This window comes from Vombatus ursinus, unplaced genomic scaffold (genome assembly GCF_900497805.2).
Source record: "Vombatus ursinus unplaced genomic scaffold, bare-nosed wombat genome assembly UNPS02014847.1, whole genome shotgun sequence".
Lineage (NCBI taxonomy): Eukaryota > Metazoa > Chordata > Mammalia > Diprotodontia > Vombatidae > Vombatus > Vombatus ursinus.
The window spans coordinates 1,657,475-1,683,105 of NW_020954625.1; the positions used below are offsets into that span (position 1 = coordinate 1,657,475).

The window sequence follows — 25,631 nt, forward strand, 5'->3', positions numbered from 1 at the left end:
CCTGGGCCCATTCCTTAAATGTGTTCTCCATCAGTCAGGACACTTGTGCGTAGATCACCACGCCCAGTGCTGGGGGAGACTCAGCATTCAGATAAGAAGTGCTCTCCCCCCCCACCCTTAGGAACTTGCAGGCTAAGAGTGGGAGGAGGAGACATAAATACAGATTGCTGCAATACATGGTATTATTACGTGATAGGCATTTTAGATGTGTGCAAATAAAAGTACAATCTGAAGCCGTAGGGAGAAACCGGGAAGACTTCGTGGAGGAAGTGACGTGAGGTGGGTTTGGAAAGGTGGGTAGCAATGAGCATCGTAGAATCAAAGATACAGAACTATAAAGGACCTTAGATTTCTTCTAGTCCACCCCACCTCAATTTAGAGATGAGGAAGATGATGCCTAGGGAGGTTTAATGACTTCTCTGGGGTAATAGAATTAGTAAGTGGCAGAGTCAGGATTTGAACGCAGGTCCTCGGACTCTGAATCCAGCTCTCTTTTCCCAGCACCATGCTGAAGGAAGCACGTTCCAGGCATTCGTAACAGTGTAAGCAAACAGAGGCGGGAGGTGACAGGGCACGTTCCAGGAGCAGAGAATAGTCATCAGTGACTGGATGGGTGAGAAGGGTACAAGAGGAGGCTAGAGACGACCAAAGGGGCAGAAGACTATTGAGTGAGCAAGCAGCACACACTTATTATGCACCTACTGTGTTCCAGGAAGACAAAAGTAGATAATCATCCCTGTTCTCAGAGAGCTTACGTTCCACTTGGAGAGAATACATTCACATAGATAAGACAGATATGGGGTCACCTTGGCAGCAGGGGCAGCCAGGTGGGAGAGGGAGACGTAACCAGATTTATGCATTGGAAAGATAATTCTACATAGTGTTTGCAGGACTAAGCCCTGTCCTCATATGTTTACTAGTTATGTACCCATCACTTAATCTCTCTGTGCCTCAGTTTCTTCACCTGTAAAATGAGGACATTGGACTCTCAGACCTCTAAAGTCCCTTCAAACTCAAAATCTATGTGTCTATGAGCCAATAACTTAGAGAGTGCACATTTTATTATCCTCATTTTACAGACAAGGAAATTGAGTCTCAGAGAGAGGCGGCTAGGTAGCTTAGTGGATAGAGTGCTGGACCTGGAGTCAGGAAGATCCGAGTTCCAATCCAGCCTCATGCACTTGCTAGCTGAGTGACCCTGGGCAAGTCACTTAACTTCTGTTTGCCTCAGTTTCCTCAATTGTAAAATAGGGACAATAACAAGGTGTTGTGAGAATCAAATGATCTAAAATTTGTAAAGTGCGTAGCCGGTGCCTGGCACATAGTAGGTGCCACAAAAATGTTTATTCCTGTCCCCATATGCCTACAGCTAGGAAACACGAGACTTAAGGCTGGCAGTCAGGCTTCCTGAGGCTGGGTCCAGGACTCCGTCAGCTGCTCTCCATGGCCTCCCTGACAGCCCCTGACCTCTCTCAGTCAGACCATTAGAAAGACAGTTCCTCTGGGAGCCAGGACTTTGTTTCCTCATCTTTTATACCTGCTCTGCCCAGATGGACGCTTAGACACCAAAAGGAAGACAACAGCTCCCACCCCCAAACGCTCTTCCTAGGTGCGCCTTTCACTTTTCTGTCTGCCACCCCGTCCCCTTTTGAAGATTCCTGATAAGAAGATACACTACATGAACCCGCTGTGAATCCGAGCACATATGAAGAGGCAGCCTCCCTGTGTCCTTCACAGGAGACCCACCTGGTCATGCCGATTAGTGAAGAATAACAGAATCAGAGCTGAGAGGGCACTTGCAGGCTGTCTTATTGTCCAGTACCTGGGCAAGAATCCCTTCTTTAAAAAAAAATTAAAATGATGAGAGACTGAAGCTGCTTATCTCATACATGCACAGCTACACAGCCATAATAATAATATTAATGATGATGATGATGACAATGATGATGCTGGTGATTAACAACAACAACAAATTTAAATAAATAAGTTTAACAATCAATTTAAAAGAATCAATAATAATAATTTAGTAATTTAAAATAAAATGATAATCAAGTGTATTGATATTTGTGGTAGTGCCTGAAATTTTACAACCTAATGTATTGTATTATTATTGTATGTATTATTATCCCCATTCTAAAGCGTGTGTATTATTATCCCCATTCTAAAGACGTGAAAGCTGAGTTCCATAAAGATACAATGACTTCCCCATGGTTACACAGCTAACAACAACTATCATTTACATAGGCTTATAAAGAGGTTTTTACACATTAACATATTTGATCCTCACAACAGCCCTATGAGGTAGATGCTATTATTATCTCCATTTTACAGATGAGGAAACTGAGGCACAGAGAGGTTTAAGTGACTTGCTCAGAGTCATACAGTTAGTAAGTGTCAATGGAAAGATTTGAACCCATGTCTCCTGAGTCTGTATGCAGCCCTGGACAGCATGTAAGTTACCAATGGAAAAGAGGAGTCTGACCATGGCAAACACCTCAGATAGACACCAGCTGAAGCTTTGAAACTGACCCAATAGGCTTCCAAAGCGTGTTGGAGAGCCTCAGGTAAACAGTGCAGTGTTCCTAGATTGGGTCTAAGAAGATGTGACCATTTTCACTAGCTTGCCTCTTCCAGGAGCCCGTGGGTAGCCAACAGCTTTTCCCTCAAAGAAGCAGGAGCCGGGATGTTAATTAAGCTGCTTTACCCTTCGGTGTCTCCGAGTCCGATCTGACCAGAGCCGAGCTCTTGGAAGGCTCCAGCCTCAGCCAGGTCATCATTGCCCTTGTGAAGCAGTCATCTCTTTCCTTTCAGCTTATGTTCTGCCAGTGAAGGTGGAGCTGGAGATGGTCATTCAGCAGTACGAGAAAGCCAAGGTCATCCAAGATGAGCAGCTGGAGAGACTCACGCAGATTTGCCAGGAGCAAGGGGTAATGCACCTGGGGTTTTTTTACTGTAGCTGGGTTTTTGTTCAACAGCCCTGATTCTACTGAGACTTAGAAGCCTTGAATATTAGGGGCAAAGAAGGGGCCTTAGATCAAACTGTCAGAACTGGGACCTTAAACATAAAATGTTGCAACTGAGAGGGACCTTAGAATGCAGAATGTCACAGTTGGGAAGGACCTTAGAACCAAGGATGTCACCTGAGAACACAAAATGTCAAAGGTGAGAGGGACCTTAGAACACAGAATAACAAAGCTGCGAGAGACCTTAGAACTAAGAATGTCACCTTAGAACACAAAATGTCATAGCTGGGAGAGATCTTAGAACATAGAATGTCACCTTAGAACACAAAATGTCATAGCTGGGAGAGATCTTAGAACATAGAATGTCACAGCTGGGAGGAATCTTAGAACTTAAAACGTCACAATTTGGAGGCATCTGAGAGAGGCATTAAAGAGCTGGCCCTGAATTCAGGAAGGCCCAGGTTCAAATGTTCTTTAGAGACTTAATAACTGTGTGACTCTGGACAAGTCACTTAACCTCTGTTTGCCTGTTTTCTCATGTGCAAAATGAGGGCATTAGACTTAAACCCTACACTTCTTCTCGGCTCTAAAAATCCATGATCTGTGACCCTATGACCAGAGATCATTGAAACTCATGTTCTTTCACAGATAAGTAAATAGACCAGAGTGGGGATGGCTTTCCAAAGGTCACTGCCAGACAGTGACGGAACTAATGCTTGGAAAGTTCATTGTGTAACTCCCAGACCAGCCTTCTTTCTATTACGCCAGCCTCTTTATGCAGGCCAACTGAGTTCTATAAGTAGCAGCACGAAGCTCCCTTTATGTATGTCTGAGAGACATCTAGCCTTCTCTAAAACTAAGAATCCACTAACCAGTCAAAAGTTGCCAAGCCCCCAGTACTTGCCAGGCACTCAGAGGAGAGCTCAAAGATGGATCCTGCTCATGAAAGTTCTCTAGTCCAGTATGGGACATACTACATGAAGGAGTGGGCTGGGCTCAGTGGTCCCGGAGGTCCCTTCCTGCCCCAAGTCCCCTTCTATGAGTCTATAAGTAGCATCAGCAATGAGCCCTGTAGGAGCTGTGAGGAAGGAGGGATCCCTGGGAAAGACAGGATGGGCTACATCGATGGTGAACAAAGCTTCAGGAAAGGGATGGGACTTGAGCTGGACCTCAAAGTGCACTTTGTAATTATCCACTAGGCAGGAGACGTTGTGTCAGAGGATGGTGGGGCTGCCCTGGTCAGGTAAGGAAGTCAGGGACCACATCCCCCACCCCATAGTAGGGTGCCCCATAGATGCTCTTGCATTCTTGCTTATACCAGGAAAAGCCAGAAGCATCCCTGTCTCTGGACCAGGGATGAGAGCTTCAGTCTCTCACAGCTACACAGCCATAATAATAATGTTAATGATGATGATGATGATGATGATGACAATGATGATGGTGGTGATGACAGTGATGATGATAACAGTGATAATGATGACAGTGATGATGGCGGTGATGATGGTGGTGGTGATAGTAATGGCAGTGATGATGATGACGGTGATGGTGGTGGCAGTGATGATGATGACGGTGATGGTGGTGGCGGTGATGATGTATCTGGAGCTTTACAAAGTCTGTGACATACACAATATTTGATCCTCACAACCATCCAGTAAGGTAGGTGCTACGATTATCCCCATCTTACGGAGGAGGAAAGTAGAGCTCAGAAAAGTCAGATGACTTGCCCAGGGTCACACACAGAGCATCAGAGGCCTGTTTCAAAGTGAGGTCTTCTTGGCTCCACAAGGTGGGCCAGCATGATGTAGGGGGCACTTGGATGGATTCAAAAGACCAGGGTTCAAGGGTTGTTTCTTCTACACACTGTGTGACCCTGGGAAAATCATTTAACTTCCCCTGTCCCAGTATCTTACACTTACTAGGTGCTCAATAAGTATTCACTGAATGAATCAATCTCTTAGATATTCAAATCAGGTCTTCCAGTTAAAGAGACTGAAAGAACACAGGAAGGACAGGAGACTGTGCAGTCACTGCAAAGAAATCCCCTCCTTGAAACAAACAGGTCAAATCTTTGAAATCATTTCAGGAGATTTGTTGTTTGTTTAAAATAAATTTAAATAATTTATTTTTAACTGGTGAAAATCCACCTTCTCTGCCCCACACACAATTTTAAAAAGAAAGAAAAATAAAACCCTAGTAATAAGTATGCCCAGTCAAGCAAAAGCAAACAAAACCAAAAAATACTTCCTCCACTGGCCACGTCCAAAACAAAAATATGTCTCCCAATCTGCCCCTGAGTCCATCCCTCTAACAGGAGGTAGATGACATGCAGTCATCATGAGTCCTCTGGAATCATGGCTGGCCATTGCGTTGATTAAAGTGGTAACCATACCTTTTGTGGGAGTTACTGCAACCCAGCAAGAGAAGAGTTCAAGTCATGGTGTAGAAAAAAAGAGTAGGTGAGTTTTAGGCACAGAGTCAGAAGACCTGAGTTCAAATCCTTGCATGACCCCAGAAATCGCTTCCTCTGTCTGAGCCTCCGTTCTCTCATCTGTAAAAGGCAGAGATTGGACCAAGACTTCTGACTCCAAGGTCTTCTGAGTCTTTAAGGCCTCCTCTTAGCATCAGAGTGACCCAGGGAGGTCTCCCGGGCTATTGCAGCAGAGCCAGGACACTCCATGAAGGGGGTTCCCCGCTGAGGTCGGGCCCCCGGAGGATGGTGAGTGTTGTCAGCCCCAGAGCTCTCAAAGGCACCAGGGGGAGCCCCACACTGATGGAATCGCAGCCCTCTGAAGCGGCCAAGGACGGACGGATGGACACAGTACGGCCCAGCAGCAAACAACGGCTCATAAATTTCCTCTGTCTTGATAGACCTTGAATTGGGGCCAAGGAGATGTCAGTCTGAGCTCCCATTCGAGGGAAATGCCCTCGTTTGCTGCCGTGAGCAGGCGAGGAGATGTCGCTACAAGTACAGCGTCTTCCCTCCATAAATTAACGGCTTCATAATTCTGCAGGGATCAGGTTGTCAACTTGAGTGAAGTCACATTAATGGCACAAATATCCACGCAGCCAAGACAGGAGAAAGCATCTCCCACCATGTCCAAAATATCCCAGACCCAGATGCCTCGCCCCTGGCCCTTGCTCTCAGGCCTCTTTTCTTTTGAATGGTGTAGAGAAAAGAGCTCTAGACTTGAAGTCCTGAGCCCTGGGTTCAAATTCTTGCTCTGCTACTTATGGCCATGTGACCTTGAGCAAAGCCCTCGCCCTTCTCCTCTCTGAGGCTGAGTTTTCTCACATGCCAAGCATCATAGGTTCATAGAGTTAGATCCAGAAGGGACCACGGGGGTTATCTAATCCGTATTTTACAAATGAGGAAACTGAGTCTCAATGAGGTAAAGTATCTTGTCCAAAGTCATACAGGTAAGTAAACATCAAGGATGGCATTGGAACCCGGGCAGTGATCCCAGATACTGTGCTCTGTTCCACTAAGATCCCTTCGGGCTCTGGCGTGCAGTCATTCTATGGTTTTCAGCTGTGAGTGCATGTTTCAAGCAGAGGTTAAATTGTAAAGCTTCTGCTCAGGAAAGAGCCAATAAAGAAAGACAGGTTTTCCCTAAAGAGCAACATCTGGGAAAGCAATGAAAGGTTGCAAACCATCCTGATTTAAAAAACACTCAAAGCCCAGATCATCTCAGTGGAGACAGAAAAGGAGAAAATTGACGAGGATGCTTCTATATTGTCCTGCCTTGAAGGGGGAGCTTCAGGGGGGAAAAAATGGTAGTGGTAGTAGTCACAATAACAATAATGGAGGAGGAGGACGAGGAGGAGGAGAAGGAGAAAGGGAGGGAAGGAAGGAAGGAAGGAAGGAAGGAAGGAAGGAAGGAGGACAAGAAGGAGGAGGGAGAAGATCGGAGTAGATTAAGAACATTGTGATTAGATGTCACCATCCCAAATACTCATAATCTCCAAGACACGTGGAACAAAAAGTTTTCAAAGTAGAGAGAAGCACCTCTTCTCCCTGCCTGCTACACGAGTTGTCCCAAAGAGGTTCTCAGGGAGCGTAAATAGGAAGAGTTTGCATCCTAAGACTTTTAGTCAACTAGGAAAAGGAGTTATTTTATCTATCTATGCAGTAGTCTCTAGATCACTGAGTACAAAATGTGACCACTTGTGGGGCATATCATGATATAATGGAGATTGTGCTTGTGTGTGTGTGTGTGTGTGTGTGTGTGTGTGTGTGTTGGACTAAAGGACATTAAGGTCCCTTACAACTTTAAAATTCTGTTATCCTCTGATGCTCGAGAGAAGGTAGAGATTTGTCCCCAGATCATTTTTATCTGAATCGCATAGAAAAAGATGAGAAGATAACAATAATTCTAAAACCAGCCCCCTCAAAGAGCCACCCATCACCCCTGCCATCTGGGTTAGGGGGCAGGGGACAGGGAAATGCCAGCCAGGGTCATGTGGAGCAGGGGTCCCAGCTGCAGTGTTTGAGAAAGTCAAGTAGGGAACCCTGAAATATTGTGGAATGGTGAGGAGGGTGTGGGGGAGGTAAGTACCTCAGTCAGTGCAATATAATTGCTTCTAAGAGTCAAAGAAAGAGATGAGGAAGGAGACTGGCCCCACTCAAAACCACTCAAAACTGTTGTGATCGAGGCAGCCAGGTGGCACAGTGGTCAAGAAACGGGGTCAAGAAAACCTGAGTTCAAATTCAGCCTCAGACACTTGTGTTAACCTGGGCAAGTCACTTAGCCTCTGTCTGCCTCACTTTTTCTCATCTATAAAATGGGGATAATAACAGCAGCTATCTCCCAGGGTTGCTGTGAGGATCAAATGAGATAATATTGATAAAAAATGCTTAGCACAGTGTCTGGCATATAGTAAGTGCTTAATAAATGCTTGTTACCTTCCCCACCTTCCAACCCCCACACCAATGAAATCATAGGCCTGGGACACTGAAGTCTTCCTCGAGTCATGGAAGTGATCCCAGGGTGATCCTGGTGGCCATGCCAGCACAGTAGAAGACCATCGCTGGTTGGTCCTTCCAAGCCAGAGGTAGTTCAAGCCCAGGCCCAGGGAAGTCCTGGGAGTCTGCCATAGGAGGTCTGGACTAGCTAAGCACTAAGGATTGGCCAACCGGGCATGGATCTCTTCCTGCAAGGCAACCCCCAAAGACCGTCTGCCAAGGTGTCCCAGAAGGGTGCTAACCTCCATGAGAAGAAACAGAACCAATGGGGAAGCTAAAGCCTTCATGCCTTCACACACCGAGTCCCTGTGGCTTTCTGAATGCTTTATGCCCATTATTCTGTTTGTTTCTCAGGACCAAAGGCAAAAACTGAACTTCTGACCCAAAATCAAGTGCTCTCTCCGTTATACCATCCTGCCTCGCACCTGAAGAATCTTATCACCATTTTTTAACACAAAATTTTAAAAAATAGTGCTTCTCTGTTCAAAGAAGCCCACACCCTTGGCTTGTGAGGGAGTAGGTCTGGGAAAAGATACTATTTTTCAAGACTAGATTTTGCTTGAAGTCAGTGTCTCCATTGAAATGCTTGATCTGGGGTCACTTTCTATTCCCTCTTTCCTAATCACATCAGTCAACAAGTATTTATTAAATGCCTGCTGTGCTCCAAGTGCTCTGCTAAATTCCAGGGATATAGACAAAAGTGAAAGTCCCTGCCCTCAGGGAGCTTGTGTTCCCAATAAACACTCATCAAGCATCTGCTGTATGCAGAGTACTCTGATGGAATTACTCACCGAGAGTCCAACAGGACTGAAACTGACTAAACAGCAGTGCAAATGGCCTCTGGCCACTGTCCTCAGGTTCCTGTGATTGTGACTTTGTTGTTGTTCAGTCCTGTCCAACTCTTGGTGACCTCATTTGGGGTTTTCTTGGCAGAGATACTGGAGTGGTTTGCCATTTCTTTCTCCAGCTCAAGCCCCCTCCAAATTTGGGGCGTGGGGGGAGAATGAGGTCTAAACTTTCTGGTGTCAAGGACAGAACCTCAGTAACATCCACATTATGGGGTACACAAGAAGCCAAGAAGCCAGTGCAGGAGACAAAGATGGGTCAGTTAGAGAGAAAGGAGAATCAGGAGAGCATGGTGTCTCTGAAGCCAAGGCAGCAGGATTGGCAGGAAGGTCAACAGCATTGTATTCTGCCAAGCAATCCAGGAAGCGGATGACTGAAAACTAGCCATTGGCTTTGGCAACTGGAGGTTATTGGTGACCTTCAAGAGCAGAGATCTAACAGAGTTGGGGGTGAAGGAGAGTGTGGCTAGGGAGAACACAGAGGTCAAGGGGTAAAGGTTGGGAGACTGGTTCTTATTAAGGCAAGAAATGTTAGCTGGATGGGGTCAAGGATAAGGGAATCCCAAGCATGCCCCACACAACTGTTTAAGACCATAGAGGGTGGGTGCTGGTCAGACTGGCCAATGAAGTTTCTCCCCAGGAACTCCCTACTCTGATGGAAGCCTAGGTCCAGTGAAATAATAATGAAAATGACAACAGTAATGCTAATGATAACTGAGGTTTACATAGTATCTGGTGCACAGTAAGTGCTTAATAGATGCTTTCTGGTTGATTGGCTTTGAGGTTTACAAAGTCTTTTATGTACAGTATCTCCTTTGGGGCTTACTACAATCCTAGGAGGCAGCTGCTTAGAGTTTCCTGAGGACAAAGGTTGTGGGTGTCTTCCTGGACAAATATTGACCAGGAGAGTGAGTGGCGAAGCCAAGGCTGGAGACAGATTGGTTGGTGTGTGTGCCCGTGAATGTTTACTGAGAACTGACAGTGACAGGGACTGCTTTTGCCTATCTTTGTATCCCTGGAGCTCATCACAGTGCCTGACCCATAGTCACTTTTAATAAATGCTTGTTGACTGACTGACTGTAAAGCCCCATGCTAGGAACTCTGGGGGATTCAAAGATGTGGAGGCTGTATTCGCCAACCTCTGGGAGCTTGTAGTGTAGCTAGAGAAACAAGGCCCATATCCCCAAAGAGAGAGCTAACAGTACAAGGACATATGTAAGAGGCAAATGAGTATTACAGAAAAATGCTGATGTTCAAAGAGGTTGGCAGTAGTGTGAGCTGGCGTGGTCCTAGAGGACTTCCTGCAGGAGGTGACATTTGAGCTGGGCCTGAAGGATAAGCAGGATTCAGACGGGCAGAGGAGCAAGGGGAGGACATGGGCACAGGGTCAGGAAGGAGGAAGATGTGGTCAGTGAAGAGGGTTATAGTGAGGGTTAAGAGTTCTCCAGAGGTCACATGTAAGTAAGTAGGAGGAGGGTCAGAAATGTAGGGTACTCGGGGCAGCTAGGTAGCACAGTGGATAGAGCACCAGCCCCAGAGTCAGGAGGACCTGAGTTCAAATCTGACCTCAGACACTTACTAGCTTTGTGACCTTGGACAAGTCACTTAACCCTGATTGCCTCAAAAAGAAAGAAGAAAAGAAATGTGGGACAGCCTTTAGAATGGTTGAGGCAAATGCCATGGTGGACAGACCACTAGTTTTGAGGTCAGAAACTTGGGTTCAAATTTGAGTGCTGGTACGGGCTGTGTGACCCTGGGAAAGTAATTCATCCTCTCTGACTCGTGTTACCTCATCTATAAAATAGAGACAATTATTTCCTTTTCACAAAGTTGCTTGAGACTCGTCTGTAAGGGGCTTTGTAAACCTTTCAGTCTCTCTCTGAGGACAGGGAGTACAGATGGGAAGGATCAATGAGCAGTTGGACAGGGGTGGGGAAGTCGCCCCCGGCCATATGCAGCAGCCCCCTCACAGCTGGGCCCTCAACCATAAAGAGCAGATGATGCCAGCAGAGATAGCAGCCTTCATTGATTGTGCCTTGGGAGGAGAAGCATGATGTCGCGGTGGAAAGAGAGCCAGATCTTGATCTGGAGGTCGCACTCAACCTCTGCACTCTTGGTTTGCTCCTCTGTAAAATGATGAGTTTGGACTCCAAGGCTAGCCCGACGCTTCGTTGGGATCCCTATGAACGGCATGAAAGACCACTCAGCAGACACTGAGTGAAGCCATCGGCTGACCCAGTGGCCAGTGTGGCTGAGGATGGACATGTTACACTAAGCTCCATAGGTCAACAAATCCTATATTCACATGAATGCCCCTACGATATAGCATATGGGTGAGTAGTTCAGAATTCACTGGAATAGAGGCGTGGTTGGCAAGAACGGGGTTGAATACAAGAAAAAGTGGATTCTCCCCCACGTGCCTAGCTTGTGTGGGAGAGCTTGTGCCCAAGAGTTTACATGAAACAGAACCGGGAATTCTAGTGACAACATGAGTTAACATGAGCCAACAGCACTAACATAACATCTCAGCATCCAAGACGAAAGCTGGGATAATCTTATTATCCTCCACCTTAGAGCATACTTGAAACGAGGGAAGATAGACAGAGGCAGAGAATCTGTGTTCACATCCCACCTCTGAAGTTTTTAACTCTCTGTGTGACCTTAGGCAAGGTATTGAAATTCCCTGCGTCTCAGAATAATGGGGAAAATGGCCTTGGAAATCCCTTCCAGCTCAAGCTGGATGACCCTATGAATAGTCATGAGAGCCGTAGACGGTTCTGGATGCCAGGTTTGGGGAAGGAAATTCATCAGCTTGGAGTCCATCCAGATGGGGGTGACTCAGAAAGCAGACCATGGGAGAGACTTGGGAAAGCAGAAGCCATACTTGAGGACCGAGTACCCAAGGCAGTAGAGGACACACCGCTAGCAAGAGATTCCTTTGGCCCATTTGTCAGGAAGGAATCCCAGAGCCAGTGTTGGCCGAGGAGATTGGAAAAGTGGCCTGGGCGTGGAGAAGAAAGGCAGGAGGCTGGAGAGGTAGCTCCATTCTCATGATGAGGGCTTGGAACTCTGGGGACCAGTGTGGTTTGAGAAGGAGAGAATAATGTGAGTATAAGTCAGGTCAGAGGCAGGGGAGGGAATGAGGGAATGAGACAGAGAGTGTTCAGACAAGTCAGGAGCTGGCCAAGTCTCCGGCCAAGTGATGTGAGGTTAAGTGGTGATGCAATGTTGTGTAGGGACACAATAGAACTGTAACCAGGGTGGGACAATCAGAGCTTTGTCCCAGGGAGCTGACATGGTAGGGAGGGCAGTGCTTTCTCTCCATAGTAATCTAGAGACTGCTGTCCATCTTGTGTCTTGTCCTCTGTTGACTTATGCTGTATTCACTCACGCGGTCTCACCTCTGGAGTCCCAACTCCACGGCATCTCTTTCTCCCCAGTCCCCACAGACCTGCCCTCCCGTCTCCCTCACCTACAGTTAGACAGTCCTTTACGCCTTCCTTGTACAACTGCCCTCCATTATCAGACTGCCGTCTACCAAACCATGGCCATATCTCTCCCATCCCCTAAAATCAGTGGTTTTTACCCCAGGCCAAAGGGTGCCTTACTACAGGCCTCCTGTAAAGCTGGACAGAAGACAGGCAGCGCTGGTAGCTGCTGATTACATCTGGCCTCATATGGCTTCTCATTCTGCTGGGAGCAGGAGGGCCCAGGGTGGCCCCAGGAAGGAGCTGTTTTCAGCGTTGCTGGGCTCCCGGAGCATGGCTGTCAGGGCTGGCTGTGAAGGGCGTGCTTGCCAGGCTCGGGCCAGCCTGTCTGTGCTCCCCAAGGTCTTTTCTGAGCCTGAGAGTTGAGAATTCAGTCCTTTTGAACATCAGAGTTGATGCTATTTTAGGCACAGCCGTTAAATGACCATGATGACTTCAGGGTCTCATGATTGCCAGTTCACCTCAACAACGTTCCCATTTCCCCACCCCGAATCTTTCCCCTCTAGACGAAACCTTGACAGGGCAATGTGGTGCCCACTCTCTGCTCTTTGAGTCTTAGAAAGGACGTAGATGGGGAGGGCCTCCTTGAGAGCAGGGAGTAATTTCTGTCTTGTGGTTTATTCCCAAGGTTTAGCACCGTGCCTGGCACATAGTAGGTGCTTTTAATAAATGCTTTGTTGACCCAGCTTCATCACAACAGGTGGGAAGAGCACTGGATTTCAAGTGGGGAAGAATTCTGAGACCCCCAGCCTAGGCCCCCTTCCCTTCCAATTCCTGACAGAATAGCCAGGACTGACAGGGTGGGTGGAGGGATAAAACAGAGACCCAGCCAGGAGCCTGGGGAACAAAGCCCAAGCCAGGACAGCAGTAACAACAGCTCATATTCATCCGTCACTTTACTGTTTACAACACGCTTTATACATGTTTCTATTTGATGCCCACAACAAACTTGTGAGGTAACAGGCCGGTTTTCAGATGAGGAAACAGAGAACCAGAGGTTGACATTATTTCCCCAATGTGAGAACAGCTCACATTTATAACACATGTTGAGGTTTGCACAGTTCTTTCCGCCCAGCCACCATCCTGGACCCATTTTACAGATGGGGAAACTGAGGCCCAGAGAGGCAACAAGAACCTGCCCATGGACACATAGCTGGTGAGTGTCAGAGTCGGGCCTCAAGCCCAGGTCTCCTGCCTTCAAGGCCAGAATTCATTCCACTGTTCTGTGCCTCATCTCATAATTGAAGCCAGATGATACTTTTCAGTCTCAGTTCAGATTACTTCCCCTTACACACTCTATGTTCTGGTCAAACTGGACAAAAGGCCGCCTCCCGACCTCATCCTGCCTGCCTTCTTGCAGTCACACAGACTGACCCCAACATTTAGTGTGGGGAAGGCTCTGTTTGCTGCGGCCTGGGGACAAAGACCAACACAGAAGAGGACTTTACATTCTTCTAGGAGAATGTAACATATATTCAAGGAAATAGAGACACAAATCCTACACATACAAGTAATGCAAAGCATGTACAAATCCAGCCTCACACATTTGCTAGCTGTATGACCTTGGGCAGGTCACAACCTCTGTCTGCCTCAGTTTCCTCATCTATCAAATGGGGATAATTATAGCACCTACCTCCCAGGGTCGTCATAAAGACAAAATGAGACCATGTTTATAAAGTGCTTTTCAAAGCTTAAAAGACTATACAAATGCTAGCTATGATTATTATTATTGTTATTATTATTACTAAGTAGTTTCATGAGGGAGAATTGCTCATTCCTGGTGGGGACGGCAGTTGGGGGAGTGTGAAGAATCAGGAATGGATCCTGTTGGATGTGACAGCACTCGAACTCACTCCCTGCTCATCTCTGCCTCTAGAATTCCATCAAGTCCCTTCTTAGCTGCCATTTTGTCCTTGAAACTTGGTGGATTCTTCCTCCCCCAGTTGAAAGAGATTTCTCCCTCCTCAGATTTTCCTAGAGAAATTTTTCTGGGTTTTCCCACTGCCCTTATGACACTGTGCATTTGTAATGGGGGTCTGGTATACAGGCAGACCCCATTGACTAGCTGAGATGGAGTCTCCATTTGGAGCGTCCAGTTCTGGGCCAACTGGAACCAGCTCCATTCATAATATTGTTGATCTAGAGTTAGGAAGGCCCTCTAAGGCCCTCTAGGGCCTTGTAGTCCAACCCCTTCATTTTACAAAGGAGGAAACTGAGACCCGGAATGTGAAATGACTTACCTGAAGTCACACAGGTGGTCATTGTCAGAGGAGGGATTTGAACTCAGCTCCTCTCAGTCTAGAATCAGAGCTCTTTCCACCGCACCACATTGTGTCAAAGATAGAGGATACATCAGAGACCATCTAATCCAACCTTTTCATGTCACATTATACACGTTTGTGGACATGTTCTGTTTCCTACTCCCGTTCCATAAGGTCAGGGACCGTGCCATCTTTCTTCTTTGCCATCCTCCCAACCAGCCTAGGGTCTTGCACATAGTAGGTGCTTAATAAATATTGGTGAAGTGGACTTGAATTCATCGGCCTGATTATTAGAACTCTCAACTAGGGAAAGTCAAGTTTTTTAACTTGGGGAATGATTTGTAAAACAGCCGATAGCTTTAATGACATGCCTCTTTAGTTGATAAAATTAGCTATCAGAGGAATAAGTTATGCTATCCTTTTGCAATAATTTAAATTTATATCCAACTCCCAGTCATCTTCCTAGTGCATGGAAAGTGGCCAAGGTCGGCCTCCACTTCACCCTGCTTGTAAATCATTAGTTTGCAACTATCCCTTGATTTTTTTATTGTTCCCAACAATGGCAAAGCTAATGGAAATAAACATTGGATGGCGTCCCAATGGCAGATGAGTTTTCGGGCTGGATCGTCTGTGTAGACGGCACTAAGAGGATGGAGCAGAGCTGACGGCTGCTCCATTAGACGCGATGAAGCATCTTGCCAAAGTGTCCATCGATCCATCCAAGGCCACGTCAATTACACTCCCGGCCGGCCCATTAAGGAAAAGTGCTCAGCGCATTTATCTCCTCCTTCCCAGGTTCCTCATACGCGCGTAGTCCAACTCGCGCCAGGACGGACGGCACCTCCATTCACTCTGGTAATGCACGAGGGGGGCCTCCCTGTGGATCCATAGTGGTCCCTGTCATTCTGTCTGTTTATAAATAATTGGCTAATGGATTGCATTAAGTGGAGCTATGACTGCATACTAATTCTTCCCAAGTCTGTTGTTTTCCAATAGCCCCGTTTGCCAACATCAGATTTATTGCAATCCATTTCCAGGGTGTCCACAGGTTTTTCCCTCCCTGCTCCTCACCCAGCAGAGTTGAGTGAAATCCTTTTTCCTCTCAGACTCAGGTATATTTGCATTATAATCATAATAATAACAATAACTAACATTTATGTAATGATTGCAGTGCACCAGGCATGATACTAAGCGCTTTACAATTATTATCTCATTTGATTCTCACAACAACCCTATGAGGTAGGGGCTATTATCATCCCCATTTCACAGATGAGGAAACTGAGGCAAACAGAGAGAGAAGAGAGAAAGGAAGAGAGAAGAGAAAAAAGAGGAGTAAGGGGAGAGAGAAGAAAGAGAAAAGGAGAAAGGAGAGAAAAGAGAGAAAGAGAGGAGAGAAAACTTATCAAGCACTTACTATGTGCCAGGCACCGTGCAAAGCAAGCACTGAAGATATACATATACATACATGCATATATACATATGCATACATGTGCATATACCTATCAAAGCCAGCAAGACACAGCCCCTCCCCTCAAGGAGCCTACATTCTCATGAAAGAAGACCCCACATAAAGGGGAGATGGGAAGGGTGGGAAGGGCCCTGGGCCTGGTAAGGAGGCTGTAGGAAGTGCCTCAGAGGCCCAGTGCTGGACAAGGCAGGAGGCTCTCAGAGTAGGAGACAGGAGCCAGGTGTGGGGGGAGATGGGCAGAGAGCGAAGTCTAAGTTCTTTCCGGCCTGCCCTGTGATGTCCTTGGCACTATAGCAGGCATCTTGGGGGACACAAGACACAAATCATGACAATATTTACCTAAATGCTTCAAGGATCCACAATTTCATCCCACTTGGGATGACTTGATTCATAGGCTCCTGGACCTAGAGCCCAAAGGGAGCTCAGAGGTGTCAGATTCCACCCCGTCCTGCGCCTGAGGTCACACAACCAACAATAATCTGAATTCACCACCAACTCTGAGCCTCTGTCCTCACACCTAGAGTACTGCGTTGTACCTTCACCTATCTCAGTTTGGAAAGAAGTGTCCAGAAGTCTGTCCTTCTCAAGCCTGGGGGAAAGGGCAGGTCACATTATAGCAATGTGTGGGCTTACAAAAAGTCCCACACTCTGCCCTGGCTAATGCCTTCTTTGCCTCCCCTGTCCTGGTTCTGGGTCAGGCTCCACCCTTAGCAATACCATGAGGTTCTGTAACTTAGCTACTTAGTCATTTGTATTCTTCACCTCTTTTTGGTCCGGAACCCCTTTGTCACATTTTTTCTCAGGATAATGTTTTTAAATGCATAAAATAAAATACATAGGATTACAAAGGAAACTGATTATGTTGAAACACAGTGATCAAAACATTTTTCTTAAAAACAAACCTCGATCTAACGAGTGCTTTGAGGGACAGTATAATATAGTAGCTAGGAAGCCAGACTTCAATTAATAAGATCTGGATTCAGGTCCTGCCTCTGACACATAGTGGCTGTGTAGCCCTGGACAGGTGCCTGGCCTCTCAGTGCCCTGGACAATCTCTAAGACCACAAATTACAAAGGAGTCGCCTATGTGCATCTGTGGAGGGAGTTTCAACACTGGGATTTCCCTACACTGATGAAATGACAAGTGCAGAGACTGTAACCCTCCCCTTCCCACCAACCCTATCTTTCTGAAGAGAGAAAGCATTCCAAGAACTCCCTATTAGAGACTCCTTGCCCACCCATCCCCTGAAATCCAAGTATGTTTCTCTAAATCACAGACCAAACACCTTGACCTGGATGGGATCTCCACAGCTAGCTGGTCCAATCCCAGAGATGCATGGGTAATGACTCATCCACTGGTTACAGTGACATCAGTGGGTTTTGAACCCATACCCCCTACCACCAAAGCTTGTCCTCTTTCTGACGTTCTGTGCTCCTGCTCCTGTTTGACATTAAGATAAACTCAGGGTCCCTCCCATGAGCATGCACAGTCAGACCTAGAACCTGCTTCCTGAGGGCTCACCCTGGAGCCGGGCCTGGGGGTCTCGGGGGAGCACCCTGGCCTTTCTCTGGGAACAATGCTGGATCTTGGAAACGGTGAAGGGTTTGGAGCAGAAGCAGAATACAAGAAGTCAGAGTCAGGAGAGACCCAAGATCGAATCCCACCTCAGACACTTCAGTTTCCTCATCTAGTAAATGGAAGGAATAATACGTCTGGTCAGCTGCATGGCAACAGAGAGAGAGTTCAGGGACCAGAACCGGGAAGATCTGGGTCACGTTCTGCTTCTGACATTCAATGGCAAATCTCAGGTCGATCAGCTAGCATTCATACAGTGCCTGTTGTATGCGTGGGGGCTGCTAGGTGATGCAGCAAATAGAGCACCCTCCTCGGAGTCAGGAAGACCTGAGTTCAAATCTGACCTCAGCTGTGTGACCCTGGGCAAGTCACTGCACCCTGTTTGCCTCAGTTTCCTCATTTGTAAAATGAGCTGGAGAAGGAAAAGGCAAACCACTCCAGTGTCTTTGCCAAGAAAACCCCAAATGGGGTCACGGAGAGTCTAACACAACTGAAAATGACTGAAAAACAACCAATGTGCCAGGCACTGTGCTAAGCACCCGGGACACAAAAAAGGCAAAAACGCTATCCAGGCCCTCAGCACTCCCAGTCTAATGGGGGAGATGAGATGCAAGCTTTGGACAAACCTGAGTTACAGGAAATAATGTGGGGCTAGAGGGAAGATGTTAAGATTAAGGAAGCCGGAGAATGGCTTCTCAGCGGGCCACCAGCCCTGGAAGACTCCCATTGTGCAGGAAGGGATGATCTACACTGGCCGAGAGGGTTTCCTTACTGAACACCCTTTGCACTGATGAAATCGCCCATCAAAACCAAATTGTAATACCTGCAGAGCTTAGCTCATTGGGTCATCGTGAAGCTCCAGTGAGATAATATCACAAAAGTGAGAGGAATAGAGACTGGATCTGGGATTTCACTGCTAGAAGGAAACTCCCTTTACCAACAGAGGTCAGCTGCCTCTCTGTGATTTAGAGTCTTAGAGGGTGGCCTGGAGCACTGGGGGCTTCGGTTATGCTCCCCTGGGTCACACAGCACCAGGGGCAAGTCAGAGGCAGGGCTTGTGAGCTCAGGCAACCCGGCTTGGAGGCTGGTTCTCCAGCCCCTGCCCTGAAAACATGATATGCATGTCAGTTGTTCTGGTCATGGACACCAGAGCTCAGCCACGACCAAGAAAAAGAAAGGGAGGGATGTTGAGTATACCTATGAAGGTGTGTGTGTGTGTATGTGTGTGTGTGGGGGGGGTGTGATGTGTATGTGTGTGCATGTTTGTATGGTATGTGGTATATATATGTATGGGGGGTGTGTGTGTGTGTGTGTGTGTGTGTGTGTGTGTGTGTGTGTGTAGGCCTTCAAGTCTTGTTAGCCATTTGCCTCAGGCCTTCTGGAATAAATGTAAGCTCACCCTTCTCATTAGGCCGTGGCTGCTTAGATTATTTACTTCTTATAAATAAGCAGATGACAGTGAATGCCCAGGCAAGCCATCAGCTTGCTTTGGAATGGGAAGCCCCGCCCTGCACACATACACACACACACACACACACACACACACACACACACTTCTGTGTGTGGTGGTAGAGATGGCATAGCTGGCTGGGAGCGCCGGAGGAGCGTCTGGTCCAGTGTGGCACCTTCTTCCCTCCCCGCCCTCAGCCCCAAGCCAGCTGTGGTCTTGTCTATGAAGAAGAAGCAGGGGCCAGTCACGCGTTCTGAGCTAGGCTGGAGATGGGGGCTTGGCTTTGGCAGAAATCGTTCGTGTGTGAATAACGCTCACACAAGCCTCTTTCCTGGGCCCCAACTTCTAGTCCACTGAAAAACAAACCAAAGCAGCGCCCAGGAGGGGCTGCTCCCCCTCCCCGGGCTTGTGCATGTGTGTGTTTGGCTGGGGGCTTTGCCTCCAGCACAGCTGCGGAGACAACCAGCCTGAGCCGCTGTCCTCCTCGTGCCTGAGGAGTCTGTCCCTTAGCCATCTTGTCTCCTCTCTGCACTCTCCACATTGGGTCTCAAGGCTCCAACCCTCGCCTCAAAGGCAAATGCTCATCCCTGTCTGGTCCGGACTGGTCTTGGAACTCATTTAGCCAGAAGGGACCGCACCTTCAGCAAAGCTCCACTCAGGCATTGTAGTGCTCTCCTATGAAGGCGGGCTCAGGTGTTCCCTGCTGGGTTCAGAAGGGCAGGACGAGGGGCAACAGATAGAAGTTGAAAAGAATTAACTTTTGGGTCAATGTAAGGGAAAATGAACACTGAGAGCCACCCTAAGGTGGAACGGGCTGCTTTAGAAGGTAGTGAGTTGATTGTGACTGAAGGTATTCAAGCTAAAACTGGTTGGGCGCAGGTCTGGTAACTCTTCATAGAGGGAATTATTGTTCTGGTCCAGGTTGGATTGATGGTTCCTTTAATGCCAAGACTTTGTGACTTTGTGCTCTCCTTTTACGGAGAGGGGCCTACGTAGAATGTCATGGCCCAATGGAACGTAAACTCCTTGAGAGCCGGGGATGTTTGGTTTTTCTCTTTCTATCCCCGGCACCTGACACATAGTAGGTGCTTAATAAATGCTCGTTGAATTGAGGTCAGCCACCGGTTTGCTTTGGCATTTCATCCATGACCCAGAGGAAGACAAGGAAGACATGTTCACCCATTTGCAGATGGCACAGTGCCAGGAGACTCAGGGTCCAAAAACTGCCCCCTAAGACGGATCATTAGGAAAAATCTGAGATGCAACTGAATAGGCATAAACGTAAAGTTCAATACTAAGGCTCAAAACAGTGTGCTGCACTCCTGTGATGCAGGTGAAAAGGCCAGCTTTTCCAGACCAGCCCCAACTCCCCATCCCTAAGGGTTTCCTGCTTGCCACTAATTACGCCTCCACGCAAACTTGGGGTCCCTTAGCTTCTCCCCAAACCCTCTTTTTTCATGCAGAAACTACCAGGGGCTCAGAACTTTGAGCCAGTTTTTTGCCCCTTCCAAGGCTAGGTCATCACAACTCCCTAAATGTTGCTACTACTCCGTGGGAATTGACTGGCACATGATACAAGGGCCACAAATTCTCCGGGCTTCACCCAGAGTTGTCATCTGCCTCTGCCTGGCTCTAGAACCATCTACCCATGCCTCTAAACATGCGATCAGCGCCAAAGAGCTGCACACAGATACCATCTCCTCATCTATAAAAGGGGTATAATACTTACTCTCCTGCCACTCAGCAAATGCCCAACTGTCCCATATTTCACTTGCGTTTTGAACCCTGTTCTCACTCATTCATTCATTCAATGACACATTCATACTACATCACAAGCACACCCAAGGACCAAATCTTGCCATCCTGACAAACCAGTCACACACATCGGGAGACCGACCACCCAGCTGGTTCCCTTTCAGCCCAGGGTGATGATTAATCATCATGGATGGGAGAAGGAAGGTTACATCTTCCCATGCAGTTATCTGCCTTCTCTGGGGAGTCTCAGCCTTCATACCTGGAAGCCTTACTGGACTGCATAGTGGACTGAGTCAGCAGTGTGATATTGAAGCCAAAAACTAATGTGACCTTAGGCTGCATTAATGGAAGCACCCAGATTGGCTAGTTGTCTGCTACCTGGGTCATGTTCCATTGGAATATTGTGTTCATTTCTGAACACCACATTTTGTGAATGAAAAAGTCAATCAACGAACAGATCAATGAATGAATGAAAAACCACTTATTAAGTACTTACCATATGGAAAGCTAAGGCTGAAAGTACAAATAGAAATGCGACAGAGTCCCTGCTCTCAAAAAGTTTCCATTCCAATGGAAAAGCATTGGCAAGTTGGAAAATCATCAAAAATCAATAAACCCATCAGCAAACATTGATTAAGTATTTGTGATGTGCCAAGCACCGTGCTAAATTCTGGGGATATAAAGAAGGGCAAAAACAGCTCCTTTCCTCAAGAAACTTACATTCTGTCAAGGGAGAGTGCCAGGCTTAGTCTGAAGAAAAGAAGTATCATGCAGTAGAAAGTGCCCTGGATTTGGAATCAGAGGGCATGGGTTCAGATCCTAGCTGGAACACTCACTGTGTGGTGTTAGGAAAGTCTCATCCCCTCTCTGGGCTTCTGTTTGCTCTAATCTAAGTTTTCTCTAAAATCACTATTATTGTTTTGAAATCTTTGAAGGACTGTTTTGTAGAATGAGCTTAAATTTGTTCTATTTGACCCCTGAGGGCAGAACTGGGGGAAATGGTATGGAAACTACGTCCCTTTTGTCTCTGTACCCCCAGCACCTAGCACAGAGCGTGGCACACAGTTGGCACTTAATATATGCTTGTTGATTGGTTGAGAGTCAGTCTTCTATTCAGTATAAGGAAGAACGTATTAACCATGGGAGTGGTTCAAAAGTACAATGTTATGTCTCAGGAGAGGGTGAGTTCCTCGTCCCTGGAAGTCTTGGGCAGCGTCTGGCCGAGGAAACACTTACAAAGAGGAGTCTCCCTCCATTACAAGTTGAACCAAAGGGTCCAGAATTTCACCACTTGGTGTATGCATTTGTGAGATGTGTGCTCCGTGATTGAGGTGAGGAACCAGAAACCACATCAGATGAGGGTAGAGGAGCGGGTGGAGACTCCAAAAATTGTCCAACCTGAAGAAAAGATTTGAGAGAGAGGGAAGGAGAAAGGATGTGATAGTTGTCTTCAAGTAACCATCATTTGTCAAGAAATTGTCAGTCCAAAGTGGGGTGAAGGCTCAAATTTAGGTTAAAAGTTAGGGTTAGGACCCAAACTAGGGCTGGGATGAGGAGTCACTCTGAGCTGGAGTTAGGATTGAGCCTGGGGCTGGGCTGGGGCTCCATTCGTATCCAGGGTTAAATCTCAGGCCAAAGCTAGAATTAGGGTTCAGTTTGAGGCCGGGGTTACAGCTCCGTTCATATTCAGGGACAGGGCTCAGTCTGGATCTGGGGTAAAGCTCTGTCTGGAGACGGGATCAAGAATTAGTTTAAGTTCAAAGTCAAGGCTGGATGGCTGTAGTTCATCCTATGTCATTGCATGCAAAGTAAGCAGCTCCCATAGCACTGAAGCCCCCATCCCTGGTTTCATTTGCTCTGTCCATGCTAAGTGGTCACCGCTGGCTTTGTTTCTGAGCCCCTGGGACATAACCTGAAGCCTGGAAGACACCTGGCCGCAGAGACCATCCATCCTTGGGGAGATGAGGTGGATGACAGTGGGACAGGGAGAATTTATTTCTCCTACCATGAGGGAAAAATATTTCATGCCTGGGCAGTTTTCACAGCTGGCTGGCAGAGACAAAGCTGGACTGAAACGAGTGTGTGTCTACACTTTGACCACCAGGTGGCATGGAAGGCACTTGTGCTTTCCACTCCCTAGGTCAGCTCAGGCGTCAACCTTCCCCCAGGTCCCTGGGCATCCTGCAGAGCTCAGGCTTCCCCTCAACAAGCTGGTGGCCCTAACTTTTCTCTCTATGTCTAGATACCCGACCTGTGACACAGCTAGGAAAAGCATCCATTTGTCCCTGAAAACACAATGGCAAAGGGGCAGCTAGGTGGCGAAGTGGATAGAGCACTGGCCCTGAAGTCAGGAGGACCTGAGTTCAAATCCGGCCTCAGACCAAACACTTGACATGTACTAGCTGTGTGACCTTGGGCAAGTCACTTAACTCCGATTGCCTCACTAAAAAAAAAAAAAAACCACAAAGGCAAACCCAAATGCCACATGGAGGCTTCAAAGGGGGAAGGGAAGGGAAAAAGCATTTATTAAGCACCTACTGATTTCTCCTGATCTATTGTTTTCTACCTTTCGCAAAGAGAATTGTAATCCATTCATCACCACTATTGCCTCTACAGAGGGTGTGTCAATTGGCTCCCCAATTACTGCATTTACCAACCCTAAAGTTTCCCAAACCCAAACTCCCTTTCTTGGTTCCACTCCATAAACATGGGATGAAGGGTCATTCTGAGCTGGGGTTAGGGTTGAGCCTGGGGCTGGGCTAGGGCTCCATTTGTATCCAGGGTTAAATAGTAACATGTATACACACATGCATAAGTACATATGTATGCATTATGATATATACATTATGTTCTACATCCTAATACATACATTATATACATGCATATATAAAACAATATATAATATACAATATAATTCTATATAACCACTCTACATGCATGTGTATATGTGCATGAATGTGTGCTACATAGTACATGTATGCGCTGTGTGTACATATTAATCGAACAAGAATGTAAGCATATGGATTATTTGTGTATGTGTCTATATACATTGATACAGCTATAAATGGCTATAGAATAATAATACCTAACATTTACACAGCACTTGCTATGTGCCACACACTGTGCTAAATGCTTTACAATTATTATCTCCTTTGATCCTCACACCACCCCTGGGAAGTAGGTACTATTATTATCCCCATTATACAGACAATGAGGCAAACAGAGGTTAAGTGATTTTCCCAAGGTCACACAGCTAGTGAGTGTCTGAGGTCAGATTTGAACTCAGGTCTTAAACAATGTATGCATAGAATAAATACAAGGTAGTAACATACACAACATTTACACAATAAATACAAGGAAATTTGTCAAAGGAGGACACTAACAGCCAGGAGAAATCAGGAACTCTGTGGGCTAGGTATTAGAAACATTATAATCACCATTTTACAGATAAAGAAACTGAGGCTCAAGTTAAGTGACTTACCCAAGGTCACATAGCTGGGAAGTAAGAGGACTGAAAACTCAAATCCAGGTCTTTGGACCCCAAGTGAATTCAATTTGATTTCACAAGCATTTATTAAGCATCTGCTCTATACAAAGGATGCATTGCTCTATGGTGCGGGAAAACAAGCTAAGTAAATGCGACAATACAAAGCACTTCATCCTGGGGGTAGCACGTGTCCTTGAGGGCAGTCCCTGAGGGGCTGGGGAGAGAGCAGGTTCTCCCTGGCGCCGTAATGACTCCTCCAGGAGACAAGCTTCCACCGCGCAGGACCAGTGACCCATCCCCCTTGGTTTTCCAGTTTGAAATCCGGCAGCTGAGGGCCCACCTGGCCCAACAGGATCTCGACCTGGCAGCCGAACGGGAGGCAGCCTTGCAAGCCCCTCACGTCCTTAAGCCGCAGGGCAGCGCCAGGTACAAGGTGGTGGACACAGGAGACTCGGACGACGACGAGAGCACAGAGAACATCACGGAACCGCGGCCCCCGCACGGTGAGTTCCTCTCAATCCCCCGGCCCCGCGAGCCCCGGGGGGCAGTGTGGTCTCCCCCGGCAGATGGCCGGCCCTCACCCCTACCAGGGAAGGCCACTCTCCCATTGCTGCACGGAGCCTTCACTGACAGCACCGCCTCTTTCCTCCTCCTTGGGGAGCACAAGAATATTGGGGGTGATTAGGGTGATGCTCGAGAGACGGCATGCTGTGTAGACAGAGAGCTGGCCTCAGAGCCACAGGGAGGCAGGTCTGTGATACTCCATGGTATAAGGAGACATACACAGACGTGTCGTGGGTTCAGACTTCTCTCAGCCGTTCAAAAGGCATATGTCCTCACACAGACGCGGCATCATGGGACATGTGCCCTCACACAGACACGGCATCACAGGGTGTGCGTCCTCACACAGACATGGCATCATGAGCTCTCTTTCAGGAGACTGTCAGGCCCACCTTGTCAGAGGTCCAGAATAGATTAAGGGGAGCTGTGAAGACTGGTTAAGGCGACTGTCAGAGTTGGAAAGGCCAGTCAGTCAGTGAGCATTTATTAGGCACCTACTATGTACCAGGCACGGTGCTGAATACTAGATATACAAAGAAAAGCAAAAACGGTCCCTGTCTCAAGGAGAACAGTCTAATGGGGGAGATGATATGTAAATACGAGAACTATACAGAGCAGATAGAAGGTCGTCGAGCAGCAAGACTCCAGCTGCTGGGGGGCTCTGGAAAAGCTTCCTCTCAAAGGTGGGATTTGAACGGAGACTTAAAGGAAGCCAGGGAAATAAAGGTGAGGGGGGAGGGGAGAAGAGTGTTCCAGTACTGGGGACAGCCAGTGGAAAAGTATGGAGTCTGGAGACAGGGCATCTCGTGTAAGA

At 47.3% G+C, this 25,631-nt stretch overlaps 1 protein-coding gene across 1 annotated transcript in view; it reads left to right on the top strand.

The window, feature by feature from the left end:
- TMEM266 (transmembrane protein 266) overlaps positions 1 to 25,631 on the top strand; it is a 92,215-nt gene that overhangs the window by 49,884 nt on the left and 16,700 nt on the right. Inside the window, exons 7-8 of the mRNA XM_027840565.1 lie at positions 2,812 to 2,927; positions 24,570 to 24,759. Coding sequence (XP_027696366.1) covers positions 2,812 to 2,927; positions 24,570 to 24,759 — 306 coding nt within the window. The remainder of the gene's footprint in view (positions 1 to 2,811; positions 2,928 to 24,569; positions 24,760 to 25,631) is intronic.